General features: G+C 55.7%; 7 protein-coding genes across 7 annotated transcripts; 3 read left to right on the top strand and 4 right to left on the bottom strand.

The window, feature by feature from the left end:
• Nucleotides 1-588: 588 nt before the first annotated feature.
• On the top strand, nucleotides 589-1,167 carry LTHEOB_4493 (uncharacterized protein; the record flags this gene model as incomplete). Its single annotated transcript, XM_035513533.1, has 1 exon — nucleotides 589-1,167. The coding sequence occupies one exon, from the start codon at nucleotides 589-591 to the stop codon at nucleotides 1,165-1,167; it is 579 nt and encodes a 192-aa protein (XP_035374542.1).
• An 11-nt stretch (nucleotides 1,168-1,178) lies between these two features.
• LTHEOB_4492 (Base excision DNA repair protein) lies at nucleotides 1,179-2,411 on the bottom strand (the record flags this gene model as incomplete). The annotated part of the gene is made up of 2 exons (XM_035513532.1): nucleotides 1,179-1,192; nucleotides 1,553-2,411. The coding sequence occupies 2 exons, from the start codon at nucleotides 2,409-2,411 to the stop codon at nucleotides 1,179-1,181; spliced, it is 873 nt and encodes a 290-aa protein (XP_035374541.1).
• A 451-nt stretch (nucleotides 2,412-2,862) lies between these two features.
• On the bottom strand, nucleotides 2,863-4,581 carry LTHEOB_4491 (C6 transcription factor; the record flags this gene model as incomplete). The annotated part of the gene is made up of 1 exon (XM_035513531.1): nucleotides 2,863-4,581. The coding sequence occupies one exon, from the start codon at nucleotides 4,579-4,581 to the stop codon at nucleotides 2,863-2,865; it is 1,719 nt and encodes a 572-aa protein (XP_035374540.1).
• A 691-nt stretch (nucleotides 4,582-5,272) lies between these two features.
• Nucleotides 5,273-7,163, bottom strand: LTHEOB_4490 (MFS multidrug transporter; the record flags this gene model as incomplete). Its single annotated transcript, XM_035513530.1, has 5 exons — nucleotides 5,273-5,469; nucleotides 5,531-5,659; nucleotides 5,720-6,686; nucleotides 6,745-6,837; nucleotides 7,032-7,163. The coding sequence occupies 5 exons, from the start codon at nucleotides 7,161-7,163 to the stop codon at nucleotides 5,273-5,275; spliced, it is 1,518 nt and encodes a 505-aa protein (XP_035374539.1).
• A 1,187-nt stretch (nucleotides 7,164-8,350) lies between these two features.
• LTHEOB_4489 (Oxidoreductase) lies at nucleotides 8,351-9,661 on the top strand (the record flags this gene model as incomplete). Its single annotated transcript, XM_035513528.1, has 3 exons — nucleotides 8,351-8,715; nucleotides 8,773-8,839; nucleotides 8,888-9,661. The coding sequence occupies 3 exons, from the start codon at nucleotides 8,351-8,353 to the stop codon at nucleotides 9,659-9,661; spliced, it is 1,206 nt and encodes a 401-aa protein (XP_035374538.1).
• Nucleotides 9,662-10,764: 1,103 nt separating this feature from the next.
• Nucleotides 10,765-12,009, top strand: LTHEOB_4488 (Phytanoyl- dioxygenase; the record flags this gene model as incomplete). The annotated part of the gene is made up of 2 exons (XM_035513527.1): nucleotides 10,765-10,855; nucleotides 10,913-12,009. The coding sequence occupies 2 exons, from the start codon at nucleotides 10,765-10,767 to the stop codon at nucleotides 12,007-12,009; spliced, it is 1,188 nt and encodes a 395-aa protein (XP_035374537.1).
• A 298-nt stretch (nucleotides 12,010-12,307) lies between these two features.
• Nucleotides 12,308-16,223, bottom strand: LTHEOB_4487 (Heme peroxidase family protein; the record flags this gene model as incomplete). The annotated part of the gene is made up of 11 exons (XM_035513526.1): nucleotides 12,308-12,785; nucleotides 12,913-13,028; nucleotides 13,092-13,476; nucleotides 13,530-13,695; nucleotides 13,756-14,003; nucleotides 14,063-14,267; nucleotides 14,321-14,671; nucleotides 14,770-15,035; nucleotides 15,099-15,573; nucleotides 15,751-15,949; nucleotides 16,002-16,223. The coding sequence occupies 11 exons, from the start codon at nucleotides 16,221-16,223 to the stop codon at nucleotides 12,308-12,310; spliced, it is 3,111 nt and encodes a 1,036-aa protein (XP_035374536.1).
• Nucleotides 16,224-16,978: the final 755 nt, after the last annotated feature.

Here is a 16,978-nt window from a genome sequence, read left to right as displayed (position 1 = left end):
GGCTTTCTTCTTGACTTTGATTGTTGTAGTGATGAGGAAGTCTTGTTCATTAGCCAGTTGCGCCTCGGGTGGTTTCCATTTAGTGGATCCGCAAGCTGTAGTCCCGCCACATTTCCAGTTCAGCCAACAATATCTATTTTCAAAAACGCCGCCAACCACTCTAGTAACATCCGCCGTGAGTCTTCCTTGGGAAGGATTGACCCTAACCGAGCCTGACGCACGGACACCAGTGGCTCGGTCCGGCCCACATGCTATCAACTACGCCACTACGCTCTCACCTTCCCATCCACCCACCACGAGAGCATTGAACCGAGACTTGAGCCTAAGCGAGTGCTATCCACCCAGCACGAGAGCATTGAATCGAGACTTGAGCCTAAGCGAGTGCTATTGCCAAGTCTGGGTGTGACCATACGATGCTGCCCTGACATGAGCAGGCTCTGGAAGAGGATGAGTCCAAAGTTGTATAAAGCTGGCCGTCTGCTCCATTGCTGTTGCTCAAGTCACCAAGCTTCAAGTCAAAGCCTCACCGAACAACCTCTTTCGAACCCTCTACATCTCTCAAGCACTCCCAAGCTTAGCCCAGCCACAATGCTTGCCATCTTCCCCCTCCTCATCTCCGCCGCCGCGGCTTTCGTTTTGCCAGAGGGCCTGTCCGACGGCTTCTACCGCGCATCCATCGACGAGCGTGGCTACGAGATCCACGAGCTGCTGTCCGCCGGCATCGACGACGCCAACCCGACCATCGTCGCCCAGATGGCCCCCACCACCGAGAACGAGACGTACGACCTCCCGGCCCAGCTGCAGAAGCGCGCCGGGACCAAGTGGTGCGGGTGCGGCTTCACCCTCGACCACGCCGGGTGCGACGCCGCCGTGGCCGACATGAAGGTCCAGGTCAGCGGCGGCGTCCACATCCAGGCGCACCTGGCCTACTACTCCATCAAGGGCGGCGTCGTCTTCTTCGCCTGCAACACCGGCAACGGCCAGCTGTTCATGGACGCCCCCACCGTTGCCTACGTCGCGAGCGAGATCACCAATGCGTGCGGCTGGTACATTGCTGGTACCTTTGCCCGAAGCGGATACCCGTCCGAGGCGTCTGGATACATGAGATACTCCTCTGGACTGGACTTTTGCGGTGCCGCTAAGTCTTCGTCCGCCCATAGCTGTTGAGTGTCCAGACTCTAGGACCATTTTGCTGGGACATGTCAGAGAGGATGGGCATCACGGGTGACCCGGATATAGCATCGCTCGAGGAGGTTGTTGTGCTGAAGATGGTTCTACTTATTTGTACCTAAATCACGTTGTCAGGCCTGAAAATGAAATCAAGTTTCTTGAACACTGTGTATTGAATTGACGAGAAGTCCATCAGCTAAATCTCTGCTAGCTATAGGACTACAACGGTGTAATGTTGTTTTAGAGTGTATAAACGTATACTTTAAATCTTCCTCTTTTGTACTGCATAGTTTGAGTTTTAGACCCCCCTTGTAGTAGAGATAGTAAATATCTTTTACTTATCTAATATCTACTAGCGAACTAAATCTTGTCCAAAACTTACAGTTTGCCAGCTTGCCCGAGCCATTCCCGCGGCATACTGGACACTCTCGGCCATGTACTATAAGCTGGTAGTGCAACTCAAACTTAATGTCATCAGGCACGCGGATGTTCAGATGAGCCTGGGCATCGCCAACGCCGGCGTCATTCGGGCGCCACCCCCAGAGACCAGAGATGCGGTAAATGTGGGTGTCGACAGCGAAGCGGTTCCGGTGCAGGCAGATGCTCAACAGGCAATGGGCGCATTTCAAGCCGATGCCCCAGTAGCTCACAACCTCCTTGACGACGTCTTCGTCGGTCTTGTCGAACAGGTACTGGAGGTCCCAGCGGCCATGGCGGGCCTTGACGTCGTGCAGCAAGCCCATGAGGATCTTGGCCTTGCGGTTCTGCATGCCGCCGGGCCGCAGGGCGTCGCGCAGCTTGTCGGCGCCGCCCGCGACGATGGCGTCGTAGGCGAAGGTCGAGCCGTAGACGTCGCTCATGCTGCGCATGGCCCGCTGGGCGTTGGCCCAGCTCGTGGCCTGGCTGATGGCGGCGACGACCAGGGCGTCCATGACGATGGGGTAGTTCATGTCCGTCTCTCCGAAGTTCTTGCGCACCGTGTCGCCGTGCAGCTCTTCCAGGATCGAGTGCGCCGTGTAGCATTCCTCGCGCGTCGGACGGGCAAACGATGGGAACGGAGGCGAGTCGGCGTGGCGAGACCAAGCTGTCCATTTCGCGTCCGAGAGCTTCTGGGGGGCGCCGAAAGACTCGGCTTGCTGGGAAGCCTCTTTTTTCGGTCGAGGTGGGCCTGCGGTGCTCGGCTTTGCTCGTTTGCTATGGGTAATGGTCTTGTGGCCTGATGTCGTTGCAGCTCTCTTCATGCCTCGGGAGGACCGGGAAAGCGTTTGGCGAGTCATGGTATGATAAAGTATCTTGGTTGCTGCGGGAGCTCCTTTGTAAAAAAGTAAATATTAGGTTGTGATTGTGAATGTGTAGGAGTCGAGTGGTGCATTATTTAACGCCGAATACGCGGGTGGGCCCGTTATGACGTGCTCTCGATGCCAAGCGGTTATCTAGCCCATGTAGATCGGGCCTCGATGGACAATCTTTGGCGCTTGGTACATTCTAAATACCATTGTCCGCTAGTCTCGGCGAGGGCCCACTAAGATCCGGTTTTGCACATCGAAACTAATAACACTGTCAAAAATGTACAGTTGTAGCTCTTCGATCAAGGGGGGATTTCTAGAGCCAGGTAAGATTGTAGGTATAACTTTTTAAACGTCTCCTGTTTATATCGTCCCTTACTCCAGCACTACGAACCAAAGCACAAGATCAAGACCCATCAGCCCCAACTCGCATCCCAACCTCATCCCGATCCCCTCTCTTGCCCGGCCCATCCTCCAATCCAAACAAAGCCCTCAACGCCTCCACCGCGCGTCCCACGGCCGGCGACATGTCGACCAGTTCTGCGGCAGGGTCGGCCAGCACGTCGACCAGGCGCGCAACCAGCTCCCTATTACTGCCGTCCCGATCATCATCGACGGCGCCCAGCAGCAGCGCGCAGCTGAGCGCCCTGTACACGGCCATCCACGTACGCCGGGCGAACGGGGTGTGGTCGTGCAGCTGCAGGAAGGCGTCGACGGTGGCGGCGAGGGCGGCGAGGCAGGAGGAGCGGAGGAGGTCGGCGTCGACTGCATGGATGCTGCCGGCGCTGGTGGTGGTGGTGAGCAGCAGCACGGGCCGGGACAGCTCGGACGCGATGTGCGCTTGGTGCAGGTGCACGGCGGCGGCCTCGAGGCGCTGGCGCCGCGTCCGCGCCGCCGAAGGGTCGCGCAGGTGGGCCGCCGACGACTCGCGCGTGGCGGCCTGGATGTCCTGGCGCAGCTGCGCGAGGCGGGACAGGGCGCGGGCGTCGTCGAGCGGGCGCCGCCGCCGCCGCCGTTCGCCGAGGATGGCGAGGGCGGCGCGGCTGAGGAGCGACATGGATTCGACGTAGGGGTTCAAGGGGGCGCCCGGTAGCGGCATCGAGGCCGTCGTTGCGGCGGGCCGGTCGAAGGTCAGCGAGATGAGGCTGTCCTGCCAGACGACGAACCACCACAGGCGCCGCGCGGGCGGTTCGGCGTGGTCCTGGTCGCAGCCTTGGGCTTGGGCGAGGCGGATGGTGAGTCCGAGGAGCGACCAGGCCACGCCGGCGTTGACGTTGTTGGAGAGGACGTTGGTGAGGATGACGAGGGTTTGGATGGTGGCGTGGTTCGAGTAGGACAGGAAGTTTGTGATGCGCAGGCATTCGGCGCTGCAGCAGACGTAGACCTTGGACGTCAGTTCGCGTTCGCCCCGCGACAGCCCCGAGCACTGCGAGCCCGACGCCAGCACGGCGAACAGAAGGCCCACCCAGTGCAGTCTCCGGCCATAGATGGTGCGCTCTGTTATCCCCGAAGATGCACGGCGGGCAAGCAGGAACTGCAGCAGTTCCGACTCGAGCTCGTCGACATCCTCGATGACGGGGAACAGCACCCATGATGTTTCTTTGTAGGATTTGAGGAGGGTCCAGCAGTCGGCATCGCTAGGAAGCGCGGCGGCGAGCTCCTGCACGCGGCTGAGCGAGCCGTGCGGCAGCCCCCAGAGGTCGACAAACGGATACGTGGCCGACTCGTTCTCAAGGCCGAACAGTGGCAGCACGTCGTTGGCAAATAGCTCTCGGAGCGGTGCCCTGGCCTCGCCGTCTCTGCTGATTGACGTGGCCACGGCAGGGAAAGAATTGCTGCCCACATACACCGTCTGACCACTGCAGCCCGTGGCGACGTGAATTCCCTGGCTGGGAACTAGCCCAAGCTCTTCTCCTTCGTCGTCGTCGGCACGTGATTGGCACTGGCAGTGCGAGCAGCAGTGGCCCTGTTTCTGGCCAATTACACTCTTGAGCTGGGCGAGCTCCGTGACAATTGTTTTCAGTGTAGAAACAACTCCCTCCCAATCACTGACGCTGATCACCTTGGCTTGTCCACTCTGGGCAGGGGCTTGAGTAGCGCCCAAATGTCCATGTCCAAGGTCCATGCGCTTGGCAGAGGGCTTCGAAATGCAGAGTTCGGGATGTTCTCTATCTGCGCCGCAAGGTCAAACAAAGAACCTTATTCCACGGGGAGCCAACACACCTATGCATGTCTTGCACGGAACACCCTGATCGCATTTCACCTTTCGTTGCCGGCACGGGTAGCATGCTTTGAACTCGCGAGCCTTCCGTTTTCGCCGCAACAAATGGTCCATCTCGGCCGGGTCGAACTGGACCGGGGAAAATGACGTTTCTCTGCCACTGTTCGCTTCCATTGTGGTGAAGTGCGGGGGCGCTTCGTTTTGAGCTGATTTCGAGTCGGGGGAAACAACCATCAGTCGTTGTCCTGAGTGGGGAGTTGTTTCGGCTCAATGACGGAATCATGCACCGGTTCATGGTCCGCCAGTGCCGATTGGGCCAATGGTCTCTTCCAGACCCGCGCAGATCCACCTTTACGAACGCCCTGGATCCACGATCCTGCTAAGGATCAAAGGAAAGGCGAAGAAGAGAGAGATTCGATTAATTACTATAGATGAGGGACATCGGTGAATATATACAAGTGACGGCTCGGTTACATGATTGAGTCACGTGATCCAATCTTTCAAAGATCCATCCGTGATGCCGTCATTATCAAAGTAGTCACCTGTAGTAGTCTTGTCTATTTTGTACAGCAAAATCGTTATAAATTTTCAGTCCTCACTCCTCGTCTTTCGTCACTTCATCCGACTCGTCCGAAGTCGTCGCTTTCTCTCTCAGCCCACGCGCAAATTCCGCTGCTTCCCTTGCGAATTTGCTTCGCTTCCGAACTACGTGACCGTAGCGATAGAACAGGAACGGGAAGGGCAAGCAGACGACGGCGAGGAGCGCGGGGACGGTCGAAGCCCAGTGAATGCCTGCAACATGCTGACTGTCAGTCGGACTTCAATGGCGATAATCTCGAGCATCTTCACGTACCCAGGCCGGCATACATCTGCGTGGTGAAGAGCGGGAACGCAAATCCAAAGATGCATCGCAAGACCGAGTTCGCGGCGAGAACCGACGCGGCGTAAATGGTGTAGGAGTCGATCAAGTAATTCATTACCGCTTACAAGATTGTGGTTAGCTTCAAGCAATCCTTATCGAGTAGGAACGCAGGGGTCTTACATAAGAAGACGAGGACCATGGCAAAGCCGAACGGTATCCCCGCAGCAGTGCTTGCCGCCCAAGGCAACGAGGGACTGTTGGTCCAGGCAAACCAGAACAAGCCGATGGGGAGGGCGACGGCCCCGACCAGGCACGGCGGTAGTCGATCTTCTGGAATGGTGACTCCGCCTCCCTTATCCACGTTGCGGAGGTAGCGCGGGTTTTCGATAAAGACGTTGTACACGACCGATGCGAGCATCCCGATGGCGACGCCAATAAAAGGAAGGCCAGCTACTCCAGCGCTCCACCCTCGCTGCTCGCGATAGACGATGGGATAGGCGCCGAACAGCATGTAAAGCGTCCCGTAGATGACGGCCATGTAGAGACTTAGGAGAAAGACTATCGGCTCTCTGAAGAGGAGAACCCACGGTCGCAGAAGGTTGGTCTGGAGCACTCGCCCCAACGTCGTCGGCCCGCGGTCTTTCTCAGCTTTGCTCAGGTAAACCATACCTGTCATTTGCGATAGCTTTGCCGCGCGCCGTTTTAAGAGGACCGGGGCGTACGTCTCTGGCGCAGCGAAGGTTCCAAGAACCCACACGACGCCAGAGAGAATAGCCATAACGCCTTCGATCCATCGCCAACCCACAGATTCGCCGATGAAGCCTCCGACAATGGGCCCGAGAACTGCCGTCGTGTTGTTAGCAGAGCTGCTGGCAACCACGCCGACGAAAACGGACGAACCTGGCCCCATGAACGGCGCCGCCGAGAAAAGGCTCATGGCCAACCCACGCTCGCGTGCGGCGAACATGTCGGCAATGACGCCGGCCGCGTTGGTGAACGGGGAGGCGCCGAAGCAGCCGCCGAGGAAGCGGAGAACGAGCACTGTTTCGACGTTCTGGGCTCCCGCCGTGCCCGCGTTGAAGAAGGCCAGAACACCGAGTGTCACGAAGTAGACGTACTGCCGGCCGTAAAGCTCGCTCATAGGCGCCTGGTGCCGAGTCGTTAATCGTGTGCCTTGTTCAACCAAGGGGATTCCGATCGCTCACCCAGATAAGCGGCCCCACGGCCCAGCCGAGAACAAATAAAGATAGGCCGAGCGTAGCAATCTCCTGACTGACCTCAAACTCTGCCATGATGTCCTGGACTCCTGCGCCAAGTCAGCCAATCCCAATGCTACAGCCATGTAAAAGGGTCAGGGCCGCAAACCTCCAGAAAACGCTGAAGAGCAAAAAGATACAGTTAACGTGGCAGAAGCCATCGCCAGAGTTATCATCCATTTATAGCCTTTCGGCCACTCCAATGGGTTTCTTGGGTCTTGATCCAACCATGTTACCACGTAAGGATCGCTCTTTGTGCCACTGCCTTCATACTGCCAATCGCGCACCTGGGGAGTCACGAAACCGTGATCCACAAGTAGCCTCCAATGCGATTCAGACTGGCTATCGTAGGACAGACCCGTATCCATACTGTCGGTCGGAGATTCAGAAGCTCTAGGAAATGCAGGGGATGGAAAAGAACGCCCATGCATAGAGTTTGACAACAACAAAACAAAGCTTGTGTGGCCAGAGCATGGTGCTTTTTATTCTGAGTTTTGGCAACATATTGCGTGCGCCCCTCGCTGTTCCGATGCAAAACAGAGAGGACAAATAGCGGAGCTGTCGGAGCTGAGCTCCACTCGACTCGTGGAGATTTGTCCTTCGCATGGCCTACGTAGCAATTCCACGTCTGCTTCTCCGTGAATCATCCCCAAATTGGGCCGAGGCTTGTCGGCAAGCCCGAGGCCCGAGATAGTTGGAGCAAGCAATGAGTTGGAAAGCATATGTTTTACGAACAGTGGCGGAAAAAACCCATGGGCGGGATGTGGGGAGCGTGACGTTCGGGCTTGGCCATGGGAATGATTGCCAGATTGGTCTTTTCACCCGAACAACGGCCAGATTTCGCTTGTCTCCATTTGGATTTTTGCCGAAAGTCGGGCGAAAAGGCCCGTTGCGGAAGGGGGATCGCCAAGATTCTCACGTCATCAACCGCCCGATTGGATCGGCACTTCCATCGCGGGGCGCCAAGTAGTGCATGCTGCGGGAAGGCGCATAGTATGAGTCGTGATTGTGCATCAGTCGAGATAACTTGTAAGCGTCTTTTTCCTTTTTTCTTTCCGTAAGGCCAGATCTATTAGACTTTTTTTTATCTTAGTAGCTTCTCCACTACGAACACTTAGCTAACCATTACTTCGAATCTCTCCAGACGTTTTTCGTTGATTCTACATCTAAAATGTGCAATTCTGATTGGCTCTTAGTTAAAGTTTAACGTCTAACTTGCACGTTGACAAGTGATCGAACATAACAGGTAGACTTACTCTCTGTCGAAGTGCACGGTGACGGTACGGACCAGCCTCGAGTCAACTCCCGACCATATGCTACACTAGTGCATCGCAGGGGCGTGATGAAGGCCTAGCATATTATTAGATACCGGTGAGAGACGGTAGATCACCCGCTAATAGAAAGCATGCTTGCGAATGTGACGCATTACAGAGCAATGCAATCCGGACCGAGACTACATTTAGCCTCTCTCATAGCAACATATAACGGACCCCGTCCTCTTCCGTCTCATCATCTACTGCAGAGCTACTTTGGCGGGCATCCTTTACTTCTCAAGATGGCCATCGCCGAGTCCAGGGTAGACAATGCCAGCTTCGACGATTGTCCACCATTCCCCAACAATGTTCCTACCTGTCCCCTTTTACGCATCTCGTTGAAGAAGCTTCTTGAGGGAGATTCAGCCGAGCAGGACCGACTATGGTCCGCCAGCTGTGATGTCGGCTTCTTCTACTTGGATCTTCGCACTGGTCCAGCCGAGCTTGTCGACAAAAACGAAGGGAAGTATGTCGTTGATGGAGAGGCTTTGATTGAGGAAGCGGACAGGATCACCAAAGAAGTCGTCATGGCTAAGGATGGGTTTTTTAACCTTCCCTTGGAGGAGAAAGTCAAATACGACGCCAACTTTGAGAAAAGCTTATTCGGGTGAGCTTCCAACCAATGACGCCACCCTGAATGACAAGTTCTGACAAGTGGTTGTAGATACAAACGGACCGGTGTGCTTAAGATGGACAGGGACCAGAAAGTCGACCAGAATGAATTCTTTAACGTACGTGAGCTCAAGACACATCGCCCATGCCGCAACTGACATGACCAGATTTCCAAGGACGATCTTCTAGGATTCCAATCGCCCTCTCCAACCCCGGAGAGCATTGCCCCCCACCGGCCCCTTCTCGCATCTTTCGCCCGTCACGCCCAGGCCGTCAGCACGTTCCTCCTCACCCGGCTCAACGACCGTCTGGGCCTGCAACCCGGCGTCCTCACCTCGATGCACCGCCTCTCGCACGAATCCGGCGACCACGTACGCTTCACCTGCGCGCAGCCGCCGTCCGAGACGCAGGAGACAACGACGCTCGGCGCGCACACGGACCTCGGCAGCGTCACCGTCCTCTTCAACCGGCTGGGCGGCCTCCAAGTCCTGCTACCCGAGCGCACGTCGCCCGAGCATCCCAGCGACCCTGTCGATGCCAGGGGCTGCGAGACGGTGCTGGAGGACGGCCGGGAGCGGACGTGGGCGTGGGTGCGGCCGCTGGCGGGCCACGCCGTCATCAACCTGGGCGACGCGCTCGTCAAGTTCACGAGCGGCGTGCTCCGCAGCAACATCCACCGCGTCGCCGCGCCGCCCGCCGCGCAGCGCGCCCACGTCCGCCACAGCCTCGTGTACTTTGTGCGGCCCGAGGAGACGCACGTGATGAGGGTGCTTGAGGGCAGCGCCTTGATCGATGCGAAGAGGAAGGAGGTCGATGGCTTCTGGGACCGCGACCCCGCCTTGCCCGGCCATCGCTGGATTTTTGAGAGGAACAGACATGCGGCTAAGTTTCCTGGCCAGCCGGAGCATGGGAAGGTGGGCGCGGCTATGGAAATCTCTTAAGTTCAGGTCTCGTGCGCTGTAGGTATATCCATTCTTCTGGCTCGAAGATGAAGCAGTTTGCAGTTTTTGAAGTCGACAGCATCGGTAATCCAAGTAAGAACATGCCAACGCTAGAGAATTAATCTCATCCATGCGTGATGCGCCATTGCTCTTTCATCCTTTTCTCGTTCCTGCAGACGTACTGGCAGTCACTGGCGTCCTTTTTGAATTACGGCAGCTCGGCGACGGGCTGTTGTACCCGGGCTGGGACTTCTAGCTCGCTGGGAAACGCGATCACGCCGTGCCAGACTCTAACCTCACTGCCGATTGATTCTACCAGCTTCTGGCGCATCCGGTGGTGTCTGCCCTGCAAATGACCTTCTACCTGGTCCGGCCACACTGTGTGCCTGCACTCCTTGCAAATTCGACTTGGTGGTGAAAGTATGCGGCCGCCATTGGATTTTTTCCCATACAATCTAAATCCGGTGCGGTCGCACAGGATTTGCGTTTTTTGGTTAGGATGAACAGATAAGTGTAGGGGAAAATGAAAGGGTGCGCGAGTCTACTTAAGCGAACAGAAATAAGGGGCTCGAGCGTTGGGCGGTGTGGTGCGCTTTTTGTTAGGTCCATATGTATAATGTCGGACGCTTTTGAACGGGAACCCAGCCTGCGAGATAGACGGCGAAGCAGTATGGCAAGAAAGACGCCGGCGACAAGGCGGATAAACGGTGCGGCGAAGCAACAGGCGTGACAAAGGCATTGGCGTGGCATGATGCAGCAAATGATTGACCGCCCAAGCGTCTGCTTGGCGTTTTAAAACAGCGGCGCCATTGGTAGACTACTACTATTTGCAGCCTCCTTGCTAATGTCCGCAACCGCCCGCCATTGGCCGTGCTCACTATGCCGCCAGATCAGTTGCCCTTTTGTATGTCGGAAAAGCTATTCTGGGCACCACGCCGCTATCGAATTTCGCGGAGAATGTGGGGCACCGGGCTGGCTTCATGTATTTACTCCCCCTAGCCCAGCATACTTCCGCCGCCGACGACCATCCACCGCTGCCTTGCAGCGAAGCCGTTCTTTTAGTTCTTTTCCGATCCCACCCCGTTCGATCGACCGTGCCGGCCATGGAACTCACTCGTTTCCTGATGCTCGCCGCGGGCGTGCGGGCAGCAATCATTCCTTTATCGCTTCCTGCTGTGACCCCTCTCACGCCTCGTATGCCTCCACTTCGCACTTCCGACAAGTAGCAGACGCTGATTTGCACCAACAAAGTTCCTACTCCGCTTGTCAATGGCGCTTCAACGAATTCTTCCTGGAGCAATACCACGGTCGTTAGGGGCGGTTTCCAGCCCTCGGAAATTGCGGCCAAAGCTGAGACCACCAACCAGCCGGCTGAGCCCTCTACATCTGATACCAAACTCTACATTGGAACGAGCGGCACCCACTGGTTCATCGTAAGCGGCAGCAATCCTCTGGCCACCCAGACAGCCAACAATGCCACCGGCACCAACTCGCCCAAGGCAACGGCAGCACCGCATGTCACTGGAGCCCCCGAGGTCATGGAGCGGGTTTTCGAAATCGGCGGCGTCACCATCTCCGACAACTCCGAGTCGAAGCTCGTCGTCGGCAGCCAAACCCTGGAGCCGGGATCGTCCATCGTCGTTGGCACCGGCGCGTCCACCACGCCCATCGCCATCCACACCGAAAAGGGCACCACGCGCATCGTCGTCGGTACCACCACGGCCATCGTCCCCACCCCCACCCCCATCCAGACGAAGAAGCCTGCACCGCAGACCATCGTGACCATCCCGGCCGGCACAATTGCCTACAACTCGAAGTCGCAGATCATCGTCAACGGCCACACCCTGACCCCTTCTTCCACCCTGACTCTCGGCACCGGCACCAAAGCTACCGCCTACCACCTGGCTATCAAACCCACCGCTACCTACCTGGCCGTAGCATCCGAGGGCTCCGAGGGCGCGTCGACGACCATGATTGACCTCTGGGGATCCAAGGCTGTTCCGACGAGACTGGATCAGAATGGAAGCGGCAGCTCCGGCACCGCCAAGCCGACGACTTCTTCCGCAGAGTCCACCGCCACAAGGAGCGCGGCCAAGGAGACGCTCACGCTCGGGGCGTCCACGCTATCAACCATTCCCACGGCGACGGCTGCCGCGTCCACGGCAACTGCCAATAAAGGCAGCGCCGCCGCCGTGTTGACGGCCGACGACAGCGTGCCGACGACGACAACAACACCGGCTGCCAGCAGTGTAGCGGCCGCGACCTATACTGGTGCGGCGGTGCCGAGCGCGATGATTGACTACTTAAAGATAGGAGCTATAGGCCTACCTCTAGTTATTTTTATCTAGTTCGAGTATTAAAGGACGACTAATATAATAAATACAAACTATTTAAAGTAATAAAAATAAAGAAGACTAAAAAGTCTATTAATTGTTGCACTGTGTCCTGAGCAGATTCGTAGCTAGCTTAGTCACCACGAGAGGGTAGAAAGTAACCACCCACTCAGTCCACACGTCACTCACTCACAGTAGATAATACCATCCCGTTGTCACTCGACTATCAGCAGGATCATACATAGTAGCTAAGCTTTACCGAAAGCTATATAGACGTGATTCCAACAATTTAATCCCTTCCATCCGCTACGAATCAGCAATTGAAACTATTCCTGTCGAAAAACACCCTCTGATGGTCCTGGAGGTTGTTCCAGCGGCCGAGATCCTCGGACAGGTACACAACACGGTCTCCTCCCGCGGGCTTGAGCATAATCTCGCCCTGTGGCCCTTTGGCGCGCCTGATGTTGCGACATTCGCGTGCCACGGTGCCCAGCATCGCCGCGCCAGCTGTCGCCAGCACGTACGGGTTGAGGCCTTGGGGCAGGTATCTCTCTTCTGCCCAGATGTACAAGTTCCTGAGCTTCAACACGTCGGCGGAACAGTGGGGCAGATATTTCTCTTGGGCCCAGTTGTACATGTTCTCAAGCTCGATTCCGTGGCCAGCATTGGAACTGGGCACGTTGTTGTTTCCGTTCATGTCCTTGTTTCCGTCAACGTCTTTTTTCTTCTTCAGGTCCTTCTTCTCCTTCTTCCTGTTCAGGTGGACGTAGAACTGGGTTGAAAGAAACAAGCTTTCAGATTCAAGTGTCAGTCGTTGCTCTTGCTCGGTCCATAAAGATCGAAAGGGAGAGCAGCACCCGGAGTATGGGCGAAAGGGAATGTGGGCAACTAAATCAGGGACATGGGGTAGGTGCTCACCCTTCCAGAACGCATCTCTTCAGCTCCTCAAAGTCACCCTTGGGGCGCGCGTGCATGGCAATTTTGTCCCAGTGGGTGTCGTTGGCCGATAGATGGAAATGCATCATTTGGGCCCACTGTGTGCTGCTGTTTAGTTCGGCAACGAATAAAAATGAGTTGGAAGGATTTAAGGAACGTACCGCTTGGGATTGAGCCACAGCAGCGGCTGCGGCCGCTGGGATGATCTCTCGTATCGCATCATTCACGTTCTTTCTTTCCGCAAGTCTGGCCACCAGCTCCCGGCCGAATCCTGGCTCCGGGAAAGGATCACACTTGTGCCGATTCGATCTGAAATAATGTGCTGTTTTGATCACCTCCTGAATCTTTCCCTGCAGGTCATCCTTCGCTTTATGGGCAAGGATACGCTTTTTGTATGACTTGGACGCTTCCAGGTCCAGGTACACGTATTCGAATGCATGGGCGAGCTCCTCGTGCAGTTTCTCTACGGTGCGGGTGTCTTCAGGGTAGTGGATGGGGATGGCAAAGCACCTGGCGGCGAAGACTGTGTGCGCAATGTTGCCAATGCTGCTGTTTTTAGCGGGTGGATGATTAACTACACGGTCATGGAGGTATCTTACTCTTGGACAATGTCGATCTGACATTTGTTATCCTGAAGCTGGAGCGCCTTCTCACAGATTAGATCCCGGGTGATTCCTTCGTAAAACCTGCTGATCTGCTCATCATTCGGCCAAGCCATGCCCGAGCTGATTTTGCTGGACGGTAGTCCGGCGAAGAGACGATCCCCTGTTTATTCACTGTAAGTACAAGGAGAAAAATAGCAACGTTGGAATTGGCTATACGCACATGGGTCATTGAACTGTTGCACCGCGCCTGGGAGTGGATCGGGCAGCAGCTCAGGGTCCCTGTCCAGCAGCTCAATCCCATTAGGCATGCCTATCTCCCCAAATACCTTCAGCGTCTTCTGAGGAGTGGTGAACGGGTAGAGCGCGTAGATGCTGTTAGGGCGGTACCAGCCAGGGAATGCTCTCATAAGCAACTTGTACAATTGGCCGCCCCCAGCAACCTCTTTATCCGCAGCGAGTTGCTGAAATCTTTGTTTGTCCACAGCGATTAGCCGCATGTCCGAGCCGCATTGTGGATCCGAACTTACCCGAAGCTGGTCAGGCCCTCAGGGCCAAAGTCGATGGTTAAAAACCGATCTCCACGCACTAGAGCTACGGCGTCGGCGAGAATAGCTTCGGAAATGGTGAAGCCAGGACACAGCCCAGAGCCTGGAGAACAAACTTTCTTGGCCTCCTCGCACATGAGCCCGGGGTAGAGCTCAACGTTGTCCGGGTGGCCGTACAGCGCCTTCACTGCGCCTAATTTCAGCTCGCGGCCATCCGCATCGATGAGATTCGATACTTACAAGCTTGGGCAACGCCTGGATCCGGGTTGATCTCCTCGAACGAGCTGAACTGCTTCAATCCGAAGAAATTTCTAAACTCGTTGAGGGACGCAAGGCCCCAGCGACGGCCCTGCTCGATTCCGAGGACTTCAATGACCTTCAGGGCAGCAGGCGTGTTACGAGCCCCGAAAGCCCCGGCGCACGTTCTTGTGGCATTCGTAAGTAGCGCGACCAGTTCGTCGTCTCGAAATTTGCCGGTCTGGCCGTGCTCTCTTGTCATACCGTTGAAGGTCCACTTCTCCGGTTCTTCCTCCTTCGCGTTCTTGCACCTCCAGGCCTCAACATGCTGGTAGAACTTGTGGGGATCATCATCTGACGAGTCGTCAGCCGGAGCCATGAACGATGGTGAGAATACGGATGCATCTAAAGCCGCTGACGGAACTGTAGGGGCATAGGCAACGAGAACTCACCGACTTGCCCCTCGGGAAAGACCTCTTTCATGAAGGTGTTCATCCACTGCTCGTCCTTGTTGCTGATGGTTGCATGCCATCTGTAAACGAAGTTGAACTCTGCGCTGACCTGATTGCCGACACCTCTTGGTGTTCCGTCATTCGGCCCATGCATGCGCGGGTCAAGCGTCCAGTCCGAGTCGGGCTTCAACTTGTTGTCGTTGAGATTGAGGATAGTGCGCACATAGTCGCCGAGAACGATGCTGGCGTAGAGGCCGCAGGTGATGCTGCAGAGGAATGGCGTTAGCAGGACGTGTGGAGTTCACGTCGGAGGCGAGCCAGTCTCTTACAGTCTGCCGGTTTGGAACAGATCGTTGTCGCGCTTTTTATGCGCCTCCTTCAGGAAGTGTTTCTCATCTTTCGCTTGGTCCTCGGCACTCTTGCTCTTGTCGGGCACGTAATGCGTTTGCAGGGTGAAGCGTCCGCCCTCGTTGATCCTGGCCAGCTCTTCAACAACGTAGTTGTGGAAGCGATTGAATGCAATCAAGAGAGCGCAGACGCCAGGTGGCTGGGTGAGAAGCCGCCATTCTGAGAACGTGTCGTCTTTCAGTTTTCCATCACACCCAGTACGGACCCTCTTCTGCTGTTCCTTATTGTGGCCGTACAGTGGACCGAGATCGACGTATGAGGAATTCTTCAACGTCCCTTCCGGGCCTTCGTGGTCAGTGACGAAGAGGTCATGGATGACGATCGTGCCGAAGTAAAATAAGAAAGAGGAAATTCGGGCAGGGTGCTCCCGTGCGGGTCCGTTCCGGCGCAAAAGAGCTACGGTCGATTAGTTTGGTTGAAAGGTACAGGGCGCGGGTGCCGAACTCTCATAGACATCACCGGGATCAGGCAAGCCGACTGTCCGCACATGCTTCGGAACCACGCTGCGGGCGTAGTAACTGCCGGCAGCTCCCAAATCTGGGTACATGAAGTTCTAGATGGCAGTCAGCAAACAGGCGCGCTCGTAGGGAACACAGGGGCGGTCCACGTTGTTCCTTCCATCCGGGTCCCTGTACTTGTATTTATCTCCCAGATACGACGTCGGCGGGTGTGGGAGTTCTTGCCACAGCGTCTTAACAAAGGTGCTGCTCATGAGATTCCGCGCATGGGAGTCGTTCGGGAGTGATGCGGCCAGACGGATGACTTGTTCGTTCTGCACAGCTTCTTAGCGCTTCAGCGTCGAGCTGCTGTCGGGAGGAACTCACCAAGTATTCACGATCATCGATGGCTCCAGTCGAGAGCTTGTCGTAGAGACTGTGGAAGACTGTGGGCCAGGCATCAAGCCGAGCCGACTCCCACAGGACGTTGCGCAGGTCCCACACGGCGCCAACCGCGCTTTTCCCGACGTCAAATGCATACTTCTGCGTGTCAGTCGCGCGCTTCCGCGCACGCTGCGCCATCGTGATGGTTTCAGTGAGCTGAGACATGCCTCGAGCTCGCTATGATTTGATGTGTTCGCTTCGGAGCAGCCTGGGGAGTGAAAAAGGATGGCGATCTTTTGATGCTCCAACTTGACACTTTTGTTCTCAATGGCAGTTAGGAGGTTATTCTTGTCTCGATCTACCTCCTTTAGTGCGAATGACTTTAAGAAATACGGCTGGAGCTCATCATTTTTGTTGGGCATCTGCACGATGCAAACATGCCATGCTTGTTTCAACATTCCAAAACGAATGCTTATCCATTTCTTTGGCGCACGGACGGTTGAAGACATCGATGCAATCAGCAGCGCACATGTGAAAAAGGCATGTCATGTTCGCCCCTTGATTAGAACGGGCAATTGCTTTATTCAGCCTGAATCGCCGTTTCCGGACGAGCAGCGTTGGGGTTGTAAGGCCAACTGTCAGGCATGTGTATGACAATTACCAGCAACGAAGACTTCATACCTAGTGGTTGTCGGCCATTGTCCAGGCTTCTATATCCACATACCTGCCGTTTTCGTCTTTGAAATGGGGCATCACTTGAGCGCATCTAGTGTTTGTTCGACCATTCTCTGGGTCTTGATAGAGCAGGAGCCAAGAGTAGCAACGACTGATTAGCTTGACAGATTCCGCAAATTTTTTTATATCGCATCACGAGGTTATTGGTTCCAATCGAGGTTGTAAATACCTTTTGGTTGCACTATGAGCTATAGGCCTTTTGACTATATCTCTAGTTATACAAAGGGGAAAATAGTAATAAGATA

The sequence above is a fragment of the Lasiodiplodia theobromae genome (genome assembly GCF_012971845.1).
Source record: "Lasiodiplodia theobromae strain AM2As chromosome Unknown scaffold_12, whole genome shotgun sequence".
Lineage (NCBI taxonomy): Eukaryota > Fungi > Ascomycota > Dothideomycetes > Botryosphaeriales > Botryosphaeriaceae > Lasiodiplodia > Lasiodiplodia theobromae.
The sequence above is the reverse complement of the archived record's forward strand: the minus strand, read 5'-3'. Positions and strand labels throughout refer to the sequence as shown.